At 40.9% G+C, this 19,103-nt stretch overlaps 1 protein-coding gene and 1 long non-coding RNA gene across 3 annotated transcripts in view; one reads left to right on the top strand and one right to left on the bottom strand.

The window, feature by feature from the left end:
* Positions 1-9,517, bottom strand: part of LOC114141842 (uncharacterized) — a 66,798-nt gene extending 57,281 nt beyond the window's left edge. The window contains exon 1 of one of the 2 annotated variants that reach the window (XR_003594914.1): positions 9,256-9,517. This is a non-coding gene — a long non-coding RNA (uncharacterized LOC114141842). The remainder of the gene's footprint in view (positions 1-9,255) is intronic. The other variant, XR_003594915.1, reaches the window with a different exon arrangement.
* cmtm8b (CKLF-like MARVEL transmembrane domain containing 8b) overlaps positions 1-14,047 on the top strand; it is a 38,496-nt gene extending 24,449 nt beyond the window's left edge. The window contains exons 2-5 of the mRNA XM_028012701.1: positions 10,330-10,596; positions 11,655-11,828; positions 11,978-12,097; positions 13,210-14,047. Of these exons, the coding sequence (XP_027868502.1) occupies positions 10,378-10,596; positions 11,655-11,828; positions 11,978-12,097; positions 13,210-13,296 (600 nt within the window). The 5' untranslated portion in view covers positions 10,330-10,377 and the 3' untranslated portion in view covers positions 13,297-14,047. The remainder of the gene's footprint in view (positions 1-10,329; positions 10,597-11,654; positions 11,829-11,977; positions 12,098-13,209) is intronic.
* The last annotated feature ends 5,056 nt before the right edge of the window (positions 14,048-19,103 follow it).

The raw sequence follows: 19,103 nt of genomic DNA, 5'->3' as shown, positions 1-19,103 counted from the left end.
AGCATTTTTGTGATGTTGTTTAAACACTAAATGTTGAAAACGGCTTGTGCAGAGCAGAACACCTTCCGCTGAATAAGAGCAGGTGAGCTTTGTTTCAGCCTTCACAGACGTACAAGTTTTTACTAACAAAACCGTCCTTGCCAGCAGGGGGATGAACATCGACAGCCGTGACTACACGGACCTGCTGGTAGTCAACAGGCTGCGGTATTTATTGGTCTGGAAAGTCAGTGTGGGAAGCTGAGGGTTTTTTTTGTGTGTGTGTGTGTTTCTCTGTGAGGGAGAAAACTGCAGCTTGTGCATGTGTTGCGCGGGTGCACGTGTGCGTTATCAGGCCTGTGCAGACTCTGCCGTCCAGCGGTTTTGCGAGATGAGACAGAACGAGCGATTTGCCACCATGAAACACTGAGCAGACTATTAAACGCACACATGCATGCACGCACATGCACAAACACACATTTAAGCAGCCAGATGTGGCCATCTTTTCCACCCACAGACATTCACTCTTCTCTGTTGTACCCCAACACCTACTCACACACACCTCGGCTGGCCTTATACTGCAGCACTATCAGAGTTTGCTATTAGTTCATATCTTGGCCTGGGGCAAGCACTTGGACCCGTACGATGACAGGCATATCTGTTGATGGAAAACTAACCAGCCGCTGGCCCATAAGTCGGCGTCAAACAGCACACACTCAAACAGTGCTGGGATGGGAACCTCTATTTTTTTTTACTTTTTAGCTTTTATCTCACAACAATTCAGGCAGAGAGCAAAAAAGGCAGCTCAAGTTAAGACAGATAAAGAGATGAATAGTGAGTTTATCAGTTTTCAACTCCATTTTACCCGGCTCCGACATTTATTATTGTTTCTCAGAGATGTCGGCGCGGCCTTGATCAAAACTTAATTATTGCCTTTGCAATAATTATTGGAAACGTTTGAGCTGTGCAGGGCGTCGGCAGCAGATCCCTTTGAAAGTTTTGGTTCACTATTGATGCGCCCGCCGCGATGTGTGAGCCTTTTCATTTTGCACGACGGGAAATTCATCACGGTATTAACAATGAATCAGAGAACAGGGAGCATGAGGGGTCTGAATGCTGATGATTAAAACTGGCGGGGAAAAGTCTGAGCCCAGTCGCAAAACCAAAACAAACTGTTGCGCTGCTAAAATCTGCCGCATTTTTGCTTTCATGTCGCTGAAAATGAACAAATGCGGAAATTAGTACTTTGCTTTTAGTGTTTTTTTGTTTTTTTTTAAAATGCAGCATTTAAATTCACATGTGATTGGAGCAAAGAAGATCAGACAACTGATCTGCAACAGGTTTTCAGAGCTCTGCTTTGGTGCTGGAGGATTTCACTACCATTTAATACTGATTTTTCTTTTTCTATTTCTAATTCATTTTTTGTCTGTGGCCAATTGAAGCATTCGTTCACGTTCTGTTTGTGGCAAAGACACTCTGCAACCGCAACATTTAATCTCAAGAAGATCTTTCTCTTTAGATTCTAATTGGGAAGGCTTTCCTTTAGTCAGAATATAGCTGTACAACACTTTCTTTATTAAGTGTTCATTTAACACCAAAAAACTAGTTAACACCCACATCATAGTCTTAAAGTTGTGAACTTTCACCTTAGGAAACGACTATGTGTCATTACAACAGCAGCAATCGGGCTCAAAAAGAGCACAAGCAAAACTAGAAGTGAAATCTGCTTAGATCTTAAGTCTCTGACTCTGGTAAAGCAATTGGACTCTGATCTTATTTGTTTACTGGAGCAATTTTATCCCGATCCGATGTATTATGCAGTAGAAAAAGGTTCAAGGAAAGTTCTAATCCAGAAATTACAAAACATGTGTCTGCATGTATGCTAAGGCTGAATGAGGACAAAAAAAAACCTCGATCCACCAAGAATATCAACAGGTGGCCAAGAATGATATGAAAGTTATCAGACGATCAAAACATGTAAAATCCCCTCACTTTGGCACAAACACATTACACAGTGTCGACCGCTCCTAGTAAAGATGTGCTAAACAACCCAATCTTTTCTTCAAAAAATTTTGTTTTAAAAAAACGTACATTTTTTAAATATGATTACCTTATACAACGGTGGGAAAACATGTTAAAAAAATATCTGTTATTGACAAAATTAAAATTGTCAAAACGCTGTTAAACGTTGTACAATTTCCATTAGCCAGTGAAGCCAATCTCTCGAGACCATTCAGAGTGTCGGTCCTCTCTGCAGCTCCTGATCTCTGCAGGTTTTCTGTAGGTTTGAGGACTCAGATGACCGTGAAAGAGGGCTGGTTTTCTGTCCGATTAACCTTTTCACTGTCAACACGTTTTGGATCGTTGGTGAAATCAAAATGATTCCAACTGGAAATGATTTCTTTTAGTGAAAAGATGCATTTCCAGTATAATGGTAGAGCGCACCAGGTATTTATTTAAAAATACCCTGGTATTCTACAGAGTCCATGAAGCCATGCGCGCTAACACCAACAGGCTTTACCAGAGAAACTGAAAGTAGGAATGAGGTGCTTCCTCTGTACGTTAAGATGGACGCCACGCCTCACTGGCTATATTTTTCATTTAACAATATTGGTGATAAATTGTTCTCAATCAGCAGTTTAAAATCCTTTAAAACAAAGGTAATATATATATTTTAGATTAGTTCAACTGTGTGAGAAGTTCCAGGAGTGACAGAAAGTTGTACAAGTTGCAGTATTGAACCTTATATTTTAGGTAAATGAGTGTAATGTCAGGAATCAAATCATAAGTAGTGCATGAAATTGGTCGGCTGAAAGAATAAATGAGAATAATTTCCTAAATGGAATAAATGAGACGCACCGATTCCCCCTATTCCCTGAAAGTTTGCTCTGTCAAACTCCCTGTAACCCCGGGGTTTTGTTTATTTTGGTTGTGATGATAAAAATATATACGAACCAGAAGCCGCTGCCACATATCAAGTCGGAATATTATTCAAATAAATCTGCTGGTCTCTGGTGACTTGTTTTACTTGTGCTTACAGCGCATACACTTTCTAGACAAATTTGAAGCAGTACTTTATTTTTATTTCTTGCATAGAAAACAAGCGCAGATCACAGAGGCTGCACCTTCAGGCATCAGCTTACCTTTACGGCTGGCTGTGCATGTAAATGCCGCACTGTAGCTGAATGCACGTCATTTATAGGCAACGTATAGATAGCACCAGCGCTTCATCAGTGTTTTTCACCCAGCCCGACACACGGGCCAGCTCCGGGGACCCACATTTACGTCCACGGCGACTAAATTGAAACGATAAGAAGTTTTCTAAAAAATAAACAGTATAGATGTTTAGGATGCTGTTAAATTATTGAAAAAAATGAAAAAAAGTTGCGGCAGCAAACAGTTTAAATCTATTCAGCTCTCCAGAGAAGACCCCTGCTTGCTTATATTTGTTTTCTCCGTTTATTCTGCTTTTATTGTCCAACTACCCCGGGCGAAACCATCACAAATGCCTAGTGGGGAGGAGGTTGGGAAGTGGGGGTGAGGGGGGTGTTCAGTAAAGCAGCCAAGTTGAAGCAACACTCTGCCGCCGCCTTCCCAGATTTACATTCGGGAGCCATTTTCTCCGCTACCCAGAATTCAGTCCGAAGAGAGGTCTCTCCTCTGTCTCCCGCTCTCCATCTCCATCCCTCCCTTGATTATCACAGTCCACTCTATGAGGAGACAGTAAAGGGGCAGGGAGGCTGAGGGTGGGGTGTGAGGAGGGGCGCAGGAGGAGGAGGAGGTGGTGGTTTGGAGGGTTAAGAGGGAGGGAAGTGGAAAGAAGGAAAAGATGAGAGACAGAGAGCGCGAGACTGACAGACAGGGAGACGGGGTGCGGGGGGTAGTACAGAGAGCTGCAGCTATCTGCTGAAATATTCATGTTGGTGCCAGCAGCTTTTCCATTCCCCGCTCAGCAGGGGGCTGCTGTTTGATACATCCATCGCTCTCTCCCTCGCTGCTCCCCGCAACCCCTTTCCTCCCCACCTCCCTCAGTCTCTCTTAACTAGTGAGGCTGGTAGATGGTAAATGCTCTTCAAGAGAGGGAAGGTCTCTTTCCGTGCCAACCTGGACAAACGCGTCCCTGCCCCTCGGACATAGACCCATCTGCAGTGGCAGCACGACTTTTATCAGGTTTTTATTTTTATATTTTTTAAAAACAACCTCTCATGACTTTTTAAATGACAAAATTTAATCAGAACTGAAAACATTACAACATATTTTGAGTTTTAAATTAAATGAAAAACATAACATACAGAGTGACGGTATTTGTATTTGTTCATGAAAAATATTAAAGAACACCAATCTAAATAAGAATGACAGAGTCGACTGCTTTTTACTGCCTCACTTTGAGATATATCGACATATAAAACTTTTACTTACAATTTCAACTGAATTGAACTTGCTGGCTGTTTGTTTCAGGCCCCAATAAAACATTTTGTTGTTATATTTTGGGAAAGATCATAGTTGGGTTTCATTTTCACCGCTCTCCCTACATTTGCCACATTAGAAGGAACTTCTTTCAAGGTTCAGTAGATCAACAGATTTCTTTCTGCATTTCTTAGAGAAGTCATAAATGTTAGCCTGTACAAGTTCATTTGAACACAGCCATCCGTCGATCTGTGTAAAGCTCATCCAGTGTCAGCTCACAGAGACTAAAGGTAAAGAGACCTGATCTCATTCTGCTCTGCAGTAAAGTTCTTTGGCTTCTTCTGGAGGATCCTAAGGCTTTCTAGGTCAGAAGAGAAATATATTTTCCCTCAAGTGAGTTCTGGGGCTGCATTGTGTTAGGATGGTCATTTCCACATTCTGGTCAGAATCTTGTTCTTTGGGTCATAACGCCTTAGCCATGACTAGGAATGCACCGGTCTACTTTTTTCACTTCCAATACTGATGCAGATATCTGAGGTTTAGTATCGGGTGATACCGATACAGAAAAACATCGGTATATGGAACCGATACCAATACATTGCTGTATCTGTATCGAAAAACATTACTGAATTCACCTTAAATGTCTCTTTTTTTTTAAACACAGAAGTTTAATCGGTTAACTCTGGACCTGTGTAGCACACTTAAATACACCAATAGCTCCACAAACTTGGTCAAACATGTAAAAACAGCACAACTTTAATTTGCAAAGTCCAGCCAATTAGGAGTATAAAAGCCAATGTTAAATAAATAATAGAGAAAGTGAAACTGACAAAATCACTCAGGTTGACCACTTTGGACAAATGTAAAAATAAATGGCAATAAATCTTCTTTCAAATTGTTCAGAACATGAACTTAGGATTTCTAAGCATAATGTAAAATAAATAATAAAGCATGACGTCACTCAGAGCACAAAACATCCTTGTGAATCAGGCACATGGTCACCAATCGAGAAGTTTTTTTCAATATTGGGACTGATGCAGATATTAATATTGGAGCGGTGCCTTTCTAGTCTAGGTGGGGGTCGGATTGTAGACTGATTGGTAAATCAAGAGCCTTAGGTTGTGAGGTCAGGATTGTCTTCATCCACAGGACCGTCGACTAGGCACCAATCAGTCTATCACCTATAGCTCCATTCTACAAACTATTGTGACAATAAGAAAATGACTGTATTCTGATCCAAAGGGAGAAGTCCAACTGTTTCTGGTTAATAACGGCATAAGAACTGGTTTAGCTGACTCTCTCTGTGCCACTTCACACTCTGCAGATCCCTAAACTAAAGGTTGTGGTTCAAAACACCAACATCATTGCAAACCAGGAAGCTTCCTCTCTGTGACCACACCTCAACATCCTAATCATGGGTCTCCTGCAATAATTTTGGCATGACGCACCACAAATCTGACTCAGCATGCAGGTAAACATCAATTGCTCACTGACCAGATGGTGGGCAAACACACAAATACAAATTTGATAGAAAGAGTGAAGAGTGCATCAAATGTAGTGTTATAACTTTAGAGCTTTCTTAGTAAAACTCAAATGTCTTTGTGAATTAAACCAATGTTTCAATTACCTTTTCCTTTGATCAGAACCAACTTTTTCAGCACTACATCAGGTTGTACTGGTTTAGTTTGCTTTACTTTTTTAGACTTTGACAGAAACGTTATTGAACTGGTGATGACTATGATGTCACAGCAGCAAAAAATACTGAACTAGACAAAACAGCATTTACCTCCAACTATTACTTCATTATGCTTCACAGCAACCCAATTTAGAATAACACAGCATAAAATATAAGAGAGCAATATCATATCCAGAGGCGACTAAAAAAAATCAAAAAGCTAAAAAGCAGCCCCGCTTTTCTCGCGTTGTAATTCCACTGCACGCAAACTTCAAATGGCTCCGGGGAAGTTTTACTATCACATCATCATCGTTTATCGAAGAAAAGCTGTCATCTTGTGTTTGCTAGACAAATGTGGGAAACAACTTTCTTTGTTGTCTGAAACGGTGAGCGCTTCTTTTTAACTTAGCTAAAAATGTGACCGTAGGAGACGAGAAAAAAGGAGCAGGTCCGGGTAGAAAAACAAAACTCGGAATTTTCAAGAAATCTAATTTATTAGCCAAAAGTTTGATCAAACAAATGCGGGCTCACAGGACTCAACCTTGGCTCCAGAGGCCTTGCCACCGTGCGGAGAAAACAGTCCAAGGGAAACACAGCTGCATGGAGTCGAGTCTCATAGGACGAGGTTCTACCTTTCAGTGAAACCCCCACATCATTTTATTTAGATCAGATGTCAGGACTGGTGGTTAAACAGGGAGGGGCTGCCCTCATGATTTCTGTGTGTATGTGTGCGCAGGGGTGGGTGTGTGTGTGTGTGTGGTTGCACTTAGCCAGCACATGCATTGAGGGATGTGGCAGATGTTGCAGAGGCAAGGATTAGTATGTGTGTGTGTCTTTAAGCGTGTGTTAAAAATATCTTTGCCACAGCGGGACGCCATGGCGGCCAATTACAGTGCAGCATCTGGGCTAGCACACATTTATTGGGGTGAGTCGGCGTGTGTGTAAATGTGTAAATGTGGGTGTGTGAGGAGGTTCAGGCTGAGTTCAGGTTGCTCACATCTTAGCATGTAGAGTTTGAGAAACAGCTGCAGCATGTGTTTAACAGCGACGAGGCTTTGTGTCGGCGCAGCGCAACCAGAACTCACACACCATGAAAATGACACCAGGGCTGTGGACGATTACAGGAAGCCAGCAGTGGATACATATGAAAAGGCAATGAAGACAATAGGGAGAATGGAAAAAAGGGAGTCTAAAGAAGGGAGAGCGGAGGAAGAAACTTCAGGGAAAGCAATTGTTTCCTGGAGATATGCCATGTGTCCTTCACTACACTCTCAAGAGAGAAGATTTCAAGATTTTTTTTTGTTGCTATTCGCTTCAAATCTAAACATTCGTTTTTAGATCATTTTCAGATTTTTCAGGACATGTGGCTGTCCTTTAACAAACACATGTTATTGTGGCACCAGACTAGGCTACCCATAATTTAACTCGGATAACAAAGAAATGTCTATTTTCTTTTTATAAAATATTGCAAAATTGTTAGTCTTAATAGTTTTTCCTTTTCACAAAGTTTACAATTACTCATTATTCAGCTACCGTAGACTTAATTATCACACATCTGAGTGACAATGACGCAAATTGGCATTTTCTACCTCAGTTCCTCTCCTAGCTATATTAAATGTGACGAGAACTATGCGAGGCCAAGGTGGCGTGCAATCATGCACTATAAAAGAAGGGAAATAACCATTAATAACCTGTGCACCTCAAAGCCTTCTCTGGTATTTCATGGCATTAAAGGGAAGAAAAAAACCCCAATTTTACTTGGACTGCTGAGATTAAAACCGAGCTTTGTTTTAATTACTTTAAGGAATGCCAGAAAGAGGCTGCTGCAGGAGGTGCAAGGCCACTGATGAGGAGTAAAAACTGCTCCATTGTTATTAATTATGATAGGCACACAAGAGCAAGCTGGCCTCCTATGAGGTGTTCAGAGACTTTATGTGACCCACAAATCCCATTTATGTGCCAGGATTGATTGTAAAACACTATTTCATTCCGCTTTTGTCTTATGGAGTGAATATGCTAGATGTATAGGGTCTTCCAAAAGTATTGGAAAAATTGGATGTTTTCAAACTTTGTCTTGTTTCAATGAGAAATTATTTCATAGAGATTTTATATGCTAGACCACATAAAATAGTGATTAATTTCAAAGCAGACGAAAATGTGTATCCGATTTTCAACAGGTTTCATTTAATCTGATGTTCTCTAACAAACCTCTGCGGCCTTCACGGAACAAAGATGTCCCTACTGAGATTTAATCGCAAAAATACGATCCCTGTTTCTAAATTAGCTGACTTTGGTAGGTAATAAGTTTAGAATATAGAGGTCTGACCACAAACTTTTCAGATTTTTATCTGCAAAAAGTGTGGAAAAAGCCGACGTCCTCTCCGTTCCACGTGCGCTACTTTGTGCTAGATCATTTCAAATCACAATGTCTATGTTGGCAACAAAGCTGTAGGAACACTTGCTCAAATCACCAAAAGATTCAAACAAATGTCAACAATTCACACAAAAAGTGCTTTCAGGTAATCTTTTTCAGGTGTTCAGGCTCCACACAGTGAGAAAAGCTACTTTGATCCTTCATTAACACTGGAGAGAAGAAAAAGCATAGACTGCTGCAATGGGCATATTGCCGTACAATGCACAAAATGCCCAGTAGGGTAGAATTAGTGTATCAGCATAAGATAAAGCATGTAGAGTCAGATAATGTATGGTCCATGCATTGACCCCCTGACCTCCACCCCAAAGCATCTTAATCTGAATGCCTATTGCAGCAAGGACTGTGAGTCTCTGCATCAGGATCTGATTCATTTGTTTATAATTTTTAGTTCACTCTAATAGTTGCTTTGATATCTTGTAGTGAAATCACAGGTCAACTGAAGCTGCCTTCATGCTATTCCCATCTGCCTAGCACTACAAAACAAATAAACAAAACAACAACAAAACACACACACAAGTATGTTGCCCAAAAAGCAAAACTGTAACAAAAACATACATGGTCATGCATTTCACAGATATATATAAGGTTGACAGTTATTGAACATTCTTCCAAAGTGCAGCGAGGCCTTACAGGCAAAAAAACCCCCCAAAAAAACAACGCCTCTGTGGGTGGGAGTATGAAGTCACGGAGGAAATCACTTTTTTCCTCTGACTAAATCACAACAAAAGAATAAAAGAGTGAAAACAGTAATCTACATTCTCACCATGAAGATAATTAAGCAGTGTTGAACGCTTCCTTGGCTCCAACCTTGTGTCCTTTGTCCCTGAGTTCTGCCGTTTCCTCTGACATCAGGTTTACCGCTGACCGTGTACAACTACTGCCCCCGTGTGGCGAAAGCTAGTCATTGTTTTCAACACTGCACTGCAGCAATGCCTGGTTCTCCTCAATATGAGCTTAATGCCAGGTCTCTTGTATGTGAGATCACCAACTTAAAGCCCTTTCGCTTACACTGAACTACAAGTGTAGCAGCAGCTGCAGCTTATGTCCAGCTGCAACTTTTCTGCTTACGTCAGCATCTGTACGACTGCTTACAATGCAGTTCAATACAACTTTGATTTTATGTTACACCTTTCTGATATTGTTTGTTATTAAAAACAAACAATTGGATGGTTTTGAAGTAATCCAGTAGGAAGAACCCGGGTGATTCAGACATATATTTCTACCTCAGACATTTTAAAAGATTTCTTTTCAATATCTGAATAACCTTGAAGCACTTTGTATTGCCTTGTTGCTGAAAATGTGCTATATAAAATTATTTACCTTTACCTAAGACCTCTAAGCTAACAATACTGAAATCCATCAAAGGCGTCAGAGTGATTCCAACATACTTTTGATCGACTAGTGAGCAGCTATGTCTCATACAACAGAAGGTGAAACTGGTGTGTTTCACTGCTTCAAGGAAAGCAAGTTTGGCAATGTCAGCAAAGAGGAAAGAACAGCTTTAACAAGGAAGGGTCAACAAGTAGAGAATTTGAGAGACTCAGAGATCATTTAAAGCACTTGTACAAATTCTTGTGTAAGGACCAGTAACATGTTTTTCTATGTATGTTTTTATAAAATATAATTGCTATGATTTGTGATCTTACTATAGCTTTGTTGTTGCTATCTTAGCCATGTCTACCAAGCCAAAAAAAAGTCTGTGACAAATGAAACCCGGTTAATGAAACGACACGACATTTAAACGGTATAAATGTCTCCATGCTGTGGACAAACACGGTCTGAGCAAAAGTTTGAAACCTTTTCTGGCCTGTCTTGACTTGGTGCTTTTCAAATGTAGGCAGATGAAACCCGTTCGTTTGTGTTGAAGTTTCATCGACGGGTGTCCATGCTGGATTCCGGGGCAGGAACAGCACTTCCTGTGCTGCGGCGACACTCTTGGGAAAAGTTCACAGTCCCTCTGCGTCCCTGCATCATGGACAGGACGACTGCGGCGCCGACCCGCAGGGTTTCCTCTCTGCCACAGTTCAACATCTCGACCTCCACGTTGGCCTTCGACCAGCATTTCACCACAAACGCCAAAGGGATACTTCTTCTGGCGGAGATAGTAAGTGTGACTTTTTAAGACTAAATGCAGTTCTGCTGTAAAGTCAGTGAAGATAGGAAGATATGACATTTTGGGATTTGGCATTAATTTTAATCTTCATATAGTAATAGATCAATTAATTACTTTCCAATCTGAAATATCTTATATGCTTATATGCATGCGAGCTACATAAACATATACAAATGATGTTAAATTGAAAGAATAAAGTGAAGATCTCAGTGAAGACTGAATTTAAAGGGGCAGTATTATGTGTTTTCCAGCCGCATAGTGCAATTTTATAGCACAATAATGTAACTATATTACCTCCAGTTGTTATAAAAATGCAACATATATCAAATATGACTTTAAAAAAATTTGACGTTGTAATTTTACGCCTTAAAATTGGGCCTCTGTCTCTTTAAGAAGCTTTTGAGATCTTTGGCACTCAATTAGAAAAACACAGAACTCAAAGGGAAACGTATTTGAACATTAACCCTGGTGTGAGAAAAGTCATAAAAGTCGAGAAGCAGTGTTTCTATGAAAACTGGAAGTGAACCAAAAACAACAAAGCAAATCAAGTCTCTGTCCTTTCTTTCCCTCGTTGTCTCTCTTCCTCTTCAATTCAGCCGGAGGGGGAAAAAAAAAAATCCTGGGCAGCTTTTCTCCAAATACAGTCTGGCTGGCTGCCACGGACCGGACCGGACGGGCATTCCACACATGATGCAATACAAGATGAAATTCTGTCAAAAGCAGGATTTTTTTTTTTTTTTTTACATTAGGCAATTAAATTCCCAACGGAGGCAACTGTGTTTGTGATTTCACTTTAAAATAAAACCCACAGTCAGACAGAATCTTCCGGTGATATGAAACATCCTGCAGGAACTTTTTGTTGGGAAAAGGGAAGGGTGTGGTTTGTTTCATGGGGGGAAAAAAACAATTAATCACTCACTGCCACCATTAAAATGATTTGAGAGGGGGCTGGGAAGAGTCGACAGAAGGCTGTTTAGACATGAACAAATAAGACAGAATATCTGTGATGAATCCCTGATGTGGTTTCATTTGTCCTCTCCTCTCTGCAGCTGACTGGCATGTTGGTCTGGATCCTGATTGGCGGCACCGATTACTTCCGCCTGTCAACTCTTTGCTGGGTGATGTTTGTGTCCATCCTGCTTTGGATTCTGACCATTTGCCTGTTCATAATTTATCTCACCGGAGTCCACAGCAGGATACCGCAGATCCCCTGGACGACGCTGGTAACCCTCACACACCAAACACACACCCACGCCCGCACACACACACACACACACACACACACACACAGTCTGGCTCAGTAAATCAACCGAATCGATTCCACTTTGGCGTTTTATTTGCGAGCTGACGTCTCTGTGCTTGCCTCCTTTAGTCGCTGTGTTTCAACTGCGCTGCTGCTGCTCTGTATCTGGTGACAGCCGTGGTCGAGGCTGTCTGTGTGGGCCAGGCCACCAGAGGGCGACACAACTACAACTGTTGGGCAGCATCAGCAGTAAGCGCACAAATGTCAATGCAAGCTCTTTTAGTCTTTGCTTCGTTGTTAAATAACTGGTCTCTGCGCGATCCTAAAGTCGATCAGATGATTTTGACGGAGGCCGAGCGTGGCCAACTCACTGCTTCCTGGATGATGAAAAACATCGTAAATCCATTATTCAACTGGGTGACATTCTCCCTCGTTGCTGTGTGAATTTCCTGCAATGTTTAATGTAGGAAAACAGATAATAATCATTCTCATAACAAGTTAGCGCTTTGTTTAATTATTAGAAACAGACAGTTAGATTCTCTGTCACAGTCACAAACACAAGGGGGCGCCCACTCCCCACTGATTCAACCTTCACATGGAAACATCTTCTATCCTACATCCCAGATCTGCTTAGATGAATTAATCAGGGATTGCTCTCTGTTCCAAAATGAAGTCTAACATCCAGCAGAGAAAAAGTTTTTGGCCCCCAGTGTGGTTTTGCAGACTTAAAAACAAAACAAAACAAACAAACAAAAAAAAAAAAACAGCTGAAGACATCTTTAAAGATTGATATTTCAACAGCAGCTACGATGGTGTTATTTATGTGATCTTTTATTTATGTTTTACCTTCTGCACTTCTATCATAGTCTTTAATTTAAGAGTCTGTTGGAAGAAACTGACTTCTTTTTATCTTTAAAGATGCTATAAAGAAAGTATTTATTACCCCACTGAGATTGTCATTGACATTTTCCTTTGCTTGCCTCATTTGGCCCTGCAAGCCATGCCACCCTAAGCAGAAGGTCAATTCGCTCAAACCAAAAATTACCCATACCACAATGGCTACCAGTGCGGACCTCCTGAAAAAGACATGTAGGCTGTAAAAAACTTCATGGAGGCCTAAGATACCGAAAAATGTTCTAGAAAGTTAATGGACCTGATTGTCTCCTATACAGCAAGAACCTGAGTGAAAATCAACCAAGCTACATTGGTCAGAGAACTGTTCTCTTCTGGAAAAGTGGACATTTTATCGGTTCTTTGCTTGTGGACACATTTTTCTTCTTGTTAAAAAACGTGTTTGTACCTTTCAGAATTTACGTCAACCCTTGTTTGTCTTTTCGCCTTCAAATCCTTTCTGCTTTCAGTTCTTTGCATTTCTGGCCACACTGTGCTACGCAGGAAGTGGCTACCTGAGCTACCGTTTGTGGAAAACCACAGAGGAAGAACAGTAAGGCCTCTTCAACAGACGCTCAGAGAGGAGGAGTGGACAGCTTCTTCATCAACCGACGCCGCTGACGCCAGAGTTGAGGAAGTTCGCCGATAGACTAAAACGATATAAAGAGTAAAAACAACAAGATTTATGGAGGAAAACTGGATTTTCAGTATGTTTGCATAATTTTCAGATTAGTTACTTTTCCTGCAATGTCTATGCTTATTTCATCCAGTAGATTTGAATACAATTACAACGAATCGGGCAGATGTGAACAATGACTCTTTTCACTTCCTCGCTGAATAATAATAATACAAAAAAAACAATTACACCTTGACATATTTTTAGTCATTTATGCAGCATACTAAAATACATTATTCATCAGCATCACTCATAATCTTGTAGCTATTTCATAAAGTTTCCATTTCTGCCTTGTGTTGCAGCAGCCTGAGCTCTGCGCTGTGAATGAAACCCACAGTTTTGTGAGTTTTTTTTTTATTACTGTTTGGTTGATCTATCAGATACAGTTCCAATAAAAATATATCCAAGTTTGTGATTGTAGTATGAAGGGATTGTTAAAATTGTTGAACGGGGTGTGTATACTTTTGCTAGGTAAATTTAAACAGGCTGCCACGTTGCTGGTCCAGACCACAGAGTGTAAGCAGGACAGAAAAAACACGCTAAAACCCTTCAAGCAGAAGTCATACAAGTACTCCAAAGAAATATTATTAAACACCTGTCATAAATCCAATTAAAGTCACAAGTTCACCTTCTGTCATGTTCTTTGATTGTATTGCATTAAAGATATTTATGAATATTTGACAGTCCAGCTATTAGGATAACAGCTTCAAGAGTAAATTGACACTTTACGTATGAAGTTTGATGAAATCTTGTACAGTGATAATAGTTGACGTAACCATATGCACAGTTTCAACTCGAAGTGCAAACCTGTAAAGTGTTACACATCACCAGTAGATGTCACTGTTGGGCTTGAGCTATTATTGGGTTTCCTGCTTTTCTTTGCCAGTAGGGGCAAGTTGGTCGATTGGCTTTATTATTCTATTTCCCCAATGAGGTTCCATTCATTCGTTCATGAGTCAACATTTTAATTGTCAATAAATAACTCAAAGAAATATGGTCAGGAATGCTTTAGGTAGTTGGAAAAAACAAGACTTTTTCAAGCTAAATGTGTGGCCATTGAGATGAGTTTGAAAGTATTTTAAATGCTTCATCACTCATGAACAAGACACCGAGATACTTGAAGAGCGCCACTAGTACTCAGGGAGCAGTTCGCCTCTTTCAGGCTGCGAATCGTGACCTCAGAGAGGAACGCACTCTCATCCTGCTCGCCTCACTCTCAGTTCAAGGGACAGAAACACGTGGAAAAAGCAAAAAAAAGTTTCTTTGTACAGGTTTCCGCTGCTCTTACGGATTTTCTGCCTCTGTTTCAACGACAGGAAAAATTACAAAATGCAGTGTTCATTGTGGTCACCGAGACATAAATTTAGGAAATAGGGGGGGAAAAAAGAGTATTTTCTGCTTTTTCTTTTATGTTTAAATTTGTTTTCCTTTTATTGGTGTTAACACATGCCATTCCCTCTGTTTTTCTGAAGAACAGGACTCCTTCCTCGGAGCCTGGCTGAGTTTTACTCAACAGGAAATAAAGAAGAGTCAAATGTTGACCAGTGAACAAACTTTCGCAAAGATGTTCATTTTAAAACCAATGATAAGGTGTTGCTGTGGTGGCGCGGGGAGAAAAGCACAACCCATGTTGTACCTTAGTCCTCATGCCAGTAGTCGCAGGTTCGATTCCAGGCCTGGTGACATTTGCCACATGTTTTCCCCCTCTCTCGTAACCCTCCTTACTGTCAAACTACTTTCAAATAAAGACCACTAGAACCAATAAACACCAAGAATGTTCCAGTTGCACTTAAAATTTCCGGTGGTTTACCCACACATGTTCCCATGATGATATTTAACGCCTCAGTTTTGTTGATGTTTTAAAATCTGGATTTTTTCTTGTTAGATATGCATAACAAGAACGAGAAGATGCAATATACATCTTGCACTATCCAGTTTTTAAACTAACAAAATAGACTATTTCTGCTTAATCTCATGGGGTTTTGTTTACATTCAAGATTAGATGATTGTTCCCACACCAGGCCACAAAGTGCTCCATCAGATCTCTGTACTCAGCCTCTCGTCTTCCTCTGATACTCACAACAACTGCAGAGTCGTCTGAATATTTCTGTAGATGACAGAAGTCTGACTTGTGCTGGAAGTCAGAACTGTAGAGAATGAAAAGAAATGGTGAGAGTTCAGTGCCCTGTGGTGTTCCCATGTTGTTGGCCACCTGGTTAGACACACAGTCCTTCAGGCTCATAAACTGTGCTCTGTTTGTCAGGTAGACACAGATGCAGGCGATTGTTGAGGCCTCCACCTGTGTCTTCTGGAGTTTCTAACAGAGCAGATCAGGCTGAATTGTGTTCACTGCACCTGAGAGTCAAAGACCCTGATTCTCACTGTGCTGCCTGCTTTGTCCAGATGACAGTGGGTTTGTTGAAGCAGGTGTCTGATGGCATCATCAGCTCCAACTCCACGGCGATATGCAAACTGCAGGGGGTCCTGATATGTGATCGTCTGTTTACTCAATTGGGCCGCCAGGAGTCTCTCCAGGACCTTCATGATCAGGGCAACAGGTCTACCGTCGTTATGACTGATGGGTGACTTTTCTTCGGTACCGGAACCTGGCAGGATGTCTTCCACAACAACGGAACCTCCTCTTGGGTCAGGCTAAGGTTGAAGAGCTGCTGCAGAATCCCAGCCGACTCAGAGAAAGTGAACAGAATCTGACCCAACTGGACCTCACAGGAGCTATTTTGTCATGATGACAAGACTGATGATAAGGCTGTGTCATGGCACCCAACCTCCAGGATTTCGCTCCTGTCGGCAATCCACTCATGAATAGTAATTCCACGTTTTCCCTCAGATTCCAGACAGACATTTAGAAATCCAAAACACACACAAGACAATGTGAAGACAAAGTTTAGCCGATTATGTCTTTATCAACTTGAAATTCTTTCAGAATGTCCTTTAAGTGGTTCGATTTAGATTAGTTGCTTTTTATATGTTTTATGTTTATTAGCATGAGTGAGATATTACATCTCACTCATAAGCATGAGTCTTGCAATCTACAGACAGTGATGACAATGTATTTACTTACATTATATGGTAAAAGTGTTTGACACGTAAACATTTAAAAAGCATTTCTCAGACTTTAAGTTGTGCTTTTACTCTGTTCAAGCTTTCTATTAAGACTAAACAGGAAGCCGACTTAAAGACATGAAACTGACCCAACAAACTTGCCAAGATTTCACAATAGCAGCATGCAAGACCCTGCAGTGCTGCTGCTGCTGCTGCTCTGGCCTCTTTTCTCGCAGCTTCACCGTTTCTCCGGTGTTTAAAACTTCTTATCCAACTTGTTGACACCCCCAAAGTGTGTTGCATCGTTATGAAACAGCCCTTCTCATTGGGTCTTTGGGTAAGTAAGTATGCTTTGTTCTTAAGAAGAGAGAAAGTCTTTCATAACTAAAAAAAAAAAAAGAAGAAAAAAGAATAAGCAAGAAATCATCTGCTTACATCACATTTTTAAGAAGGATTACTTCACTGTTACTAATAATAAATGTGTTGCTCTTCTGAAAACAGCAGTCAGGAGGGAAAATGAAGGAAATTATTTGTGGCCCCGTCATATCTTTTCACAGAAAGTCTACAAGCATGAGCGTAATAAATGCAACTCTTAACTCCATGGTTAGAAGGTCTAACATTTTAATACGTAATGCAGCACATGCCAATAAAAGAAAGCTTGACAGTGTGTTTGAAAGTGTGGCAACAGCATGAGCCTTTGCCAGTATGTCTATTAAATTGTGCAAGAAATCCAGGAGCGCTTCCTCAGCGAAACAGCGACTTCACTAAAGGACCTCAGCCCGTGTTTCTGGGCTGGTTCTACTCTAATAAATATTGTTAATCTTCAACCGACATTTGTAAGTTTCAGCTAAAATATCCCTGACCTCCGCTAAAATACGTGTCATCCGTGAGCGCAGGACAGAAGGACCTCTGTCTGATCTGGCCTGGCTCCAGGCGGGTCAGTACGTGAAACACACGAGGCGAGAGCAGAGCACACAGAACCCAGCAACGCAGCGCAACGCCATCAAAGACTCGGCCGGCGGAGGAAGACAAAGAGTGAAATTTGTTTGCGCAGGTACCTGCAAGTGTGGCTACATGAATGAGTAGGATGTACTTCCCACACACTGCTGGTGATTCACATCATGAAAATTTTGGTTTTTTGTTTTGGTGGCTGCATGTTAACAGTAGAGGTCATAACCACTCCTGGCGCTTGTCACATACCACAGATATTTCAGATAAACTGCTCTAATACACACAAATCTGTATTAGGGAATTTTTTCCCACACCTCTGGATTGTGGAGGGTTTTGTAAACTAAGTCACCTTCAACACTTTTCCCTTCACACACACACACACACACACACACACCAAAACACGCCCACAATGGAAAGCATTCCACCTTCTTTCTGAAACAAGGTACAGATTGATTTATGTATGGAAACCTCTGCCCACCTGACCCACCGGTGGTGCCGGTGTTGGAAAGTATGAGAGCAGCTTTACATTTGTTAAAAAAAATAAGAAAAAAATAGCTTGGTGGCTGCAAGGCCGCGGGATCCCGAATCGAAGACTGACACGTCGAGTTAAACAAAGGTCCATATAAGCAAACTACATGGCAGCAGCAAATATAGAAGCAGAGCAGAATGCTGGCCTAGAACTTCTCAAAGTAAAGTCCAGTCTGGTCTAAAGTCCAGAGGTTATTCAGCGTGTCCGTGGCTGATTTTGGCAGGGCACCAGAACGTAGATCTGATACGTTTGTAAAGGTTAAACTCAGACCCAAAGTAGACTGCGGAGCAGGGAGCAGACATCACGTTTTAAAGCAATTTAAAGCCAGTTATCGCTGCAGATAAAACAATAAAACCCAAATGTGCTGCGAGCGTGGAACGTGTTGAACGTAACAGGACAGAGAGACTCTCTTAGGACAAAAAAATAAATATAAAAAATCCAAAAACCTGAAGTGGAAAATCCAAAAGTCTTTCAGTCTTTGAAGAGAATGTCGTTTTATTGATGATGAAGTCAGGACTCTGAAAGGGTTGCCACAAAATACCAGTTATGTTGGTCAAATTAAAATGTTAAGTCACATTATGCCATCGGTACGGATAATTACCACATTTTGCACTTAATGTTTCATTCATAGCATCCATTTTTATTATTACCCCAAACATGTGTTATTGCACTTCTATATAAATATTTACAATGTAAAAAAAGTGCAAAGGTTTTTGACATAGGCTTTGCATAAACCACCATAACCACTGTTGGAGATCCAAATCATTAGCTTAACTTCCCCCACCCAAGAAAAAAAACAAAACATGTTGCTGTGAAGACCTCTGATTCTGTCTAATCGAACAAAAATGTAGTTGGAGAGAAAGATGAAAGAACAATCTATATAAGCAGATTTATATAGAAATATGATTTGAAAAGTCAAAATTATTCTGTCTTTCTGTGTCTCTGCCATTAGGCCGAATTTGTGCAAGTTTCTGCATTTCTTTGGGAACCAAATAAAGACGACTGGCTCATCTAAGATGTTTTCCGTCCAGAGTTTGAAGAGCCCTGCTCCAAACTGTTCAGGGAGGTGTGGAACATGGTGCTCCGGTCAGATGAGGCCAAATCTTTGACCAGATTTTAATCAAAGAAAAACCTGTGGCAAGGCT

Source organism: Xiphophorus couchianus, chromosome 3 (genome assembly GCF_001444195.1).
Source record: "Xiphophorus couchianus chromosome 3, X_couchianus-1.0, whole genome shotgun sequence".
Taxonomy (NCBI): Eukaryota; Metazoa; Chordata; class Actinopteri; order Cyprinodontiformes; family Poeciliidae; genus Xiphophorus; species Xiphophorus couchianus.
The sequence above is the reverse complement of the archived record's forward strand: the minus strand, read 5'-3'. Positions and strand labels throughout refer to the sequence as shown.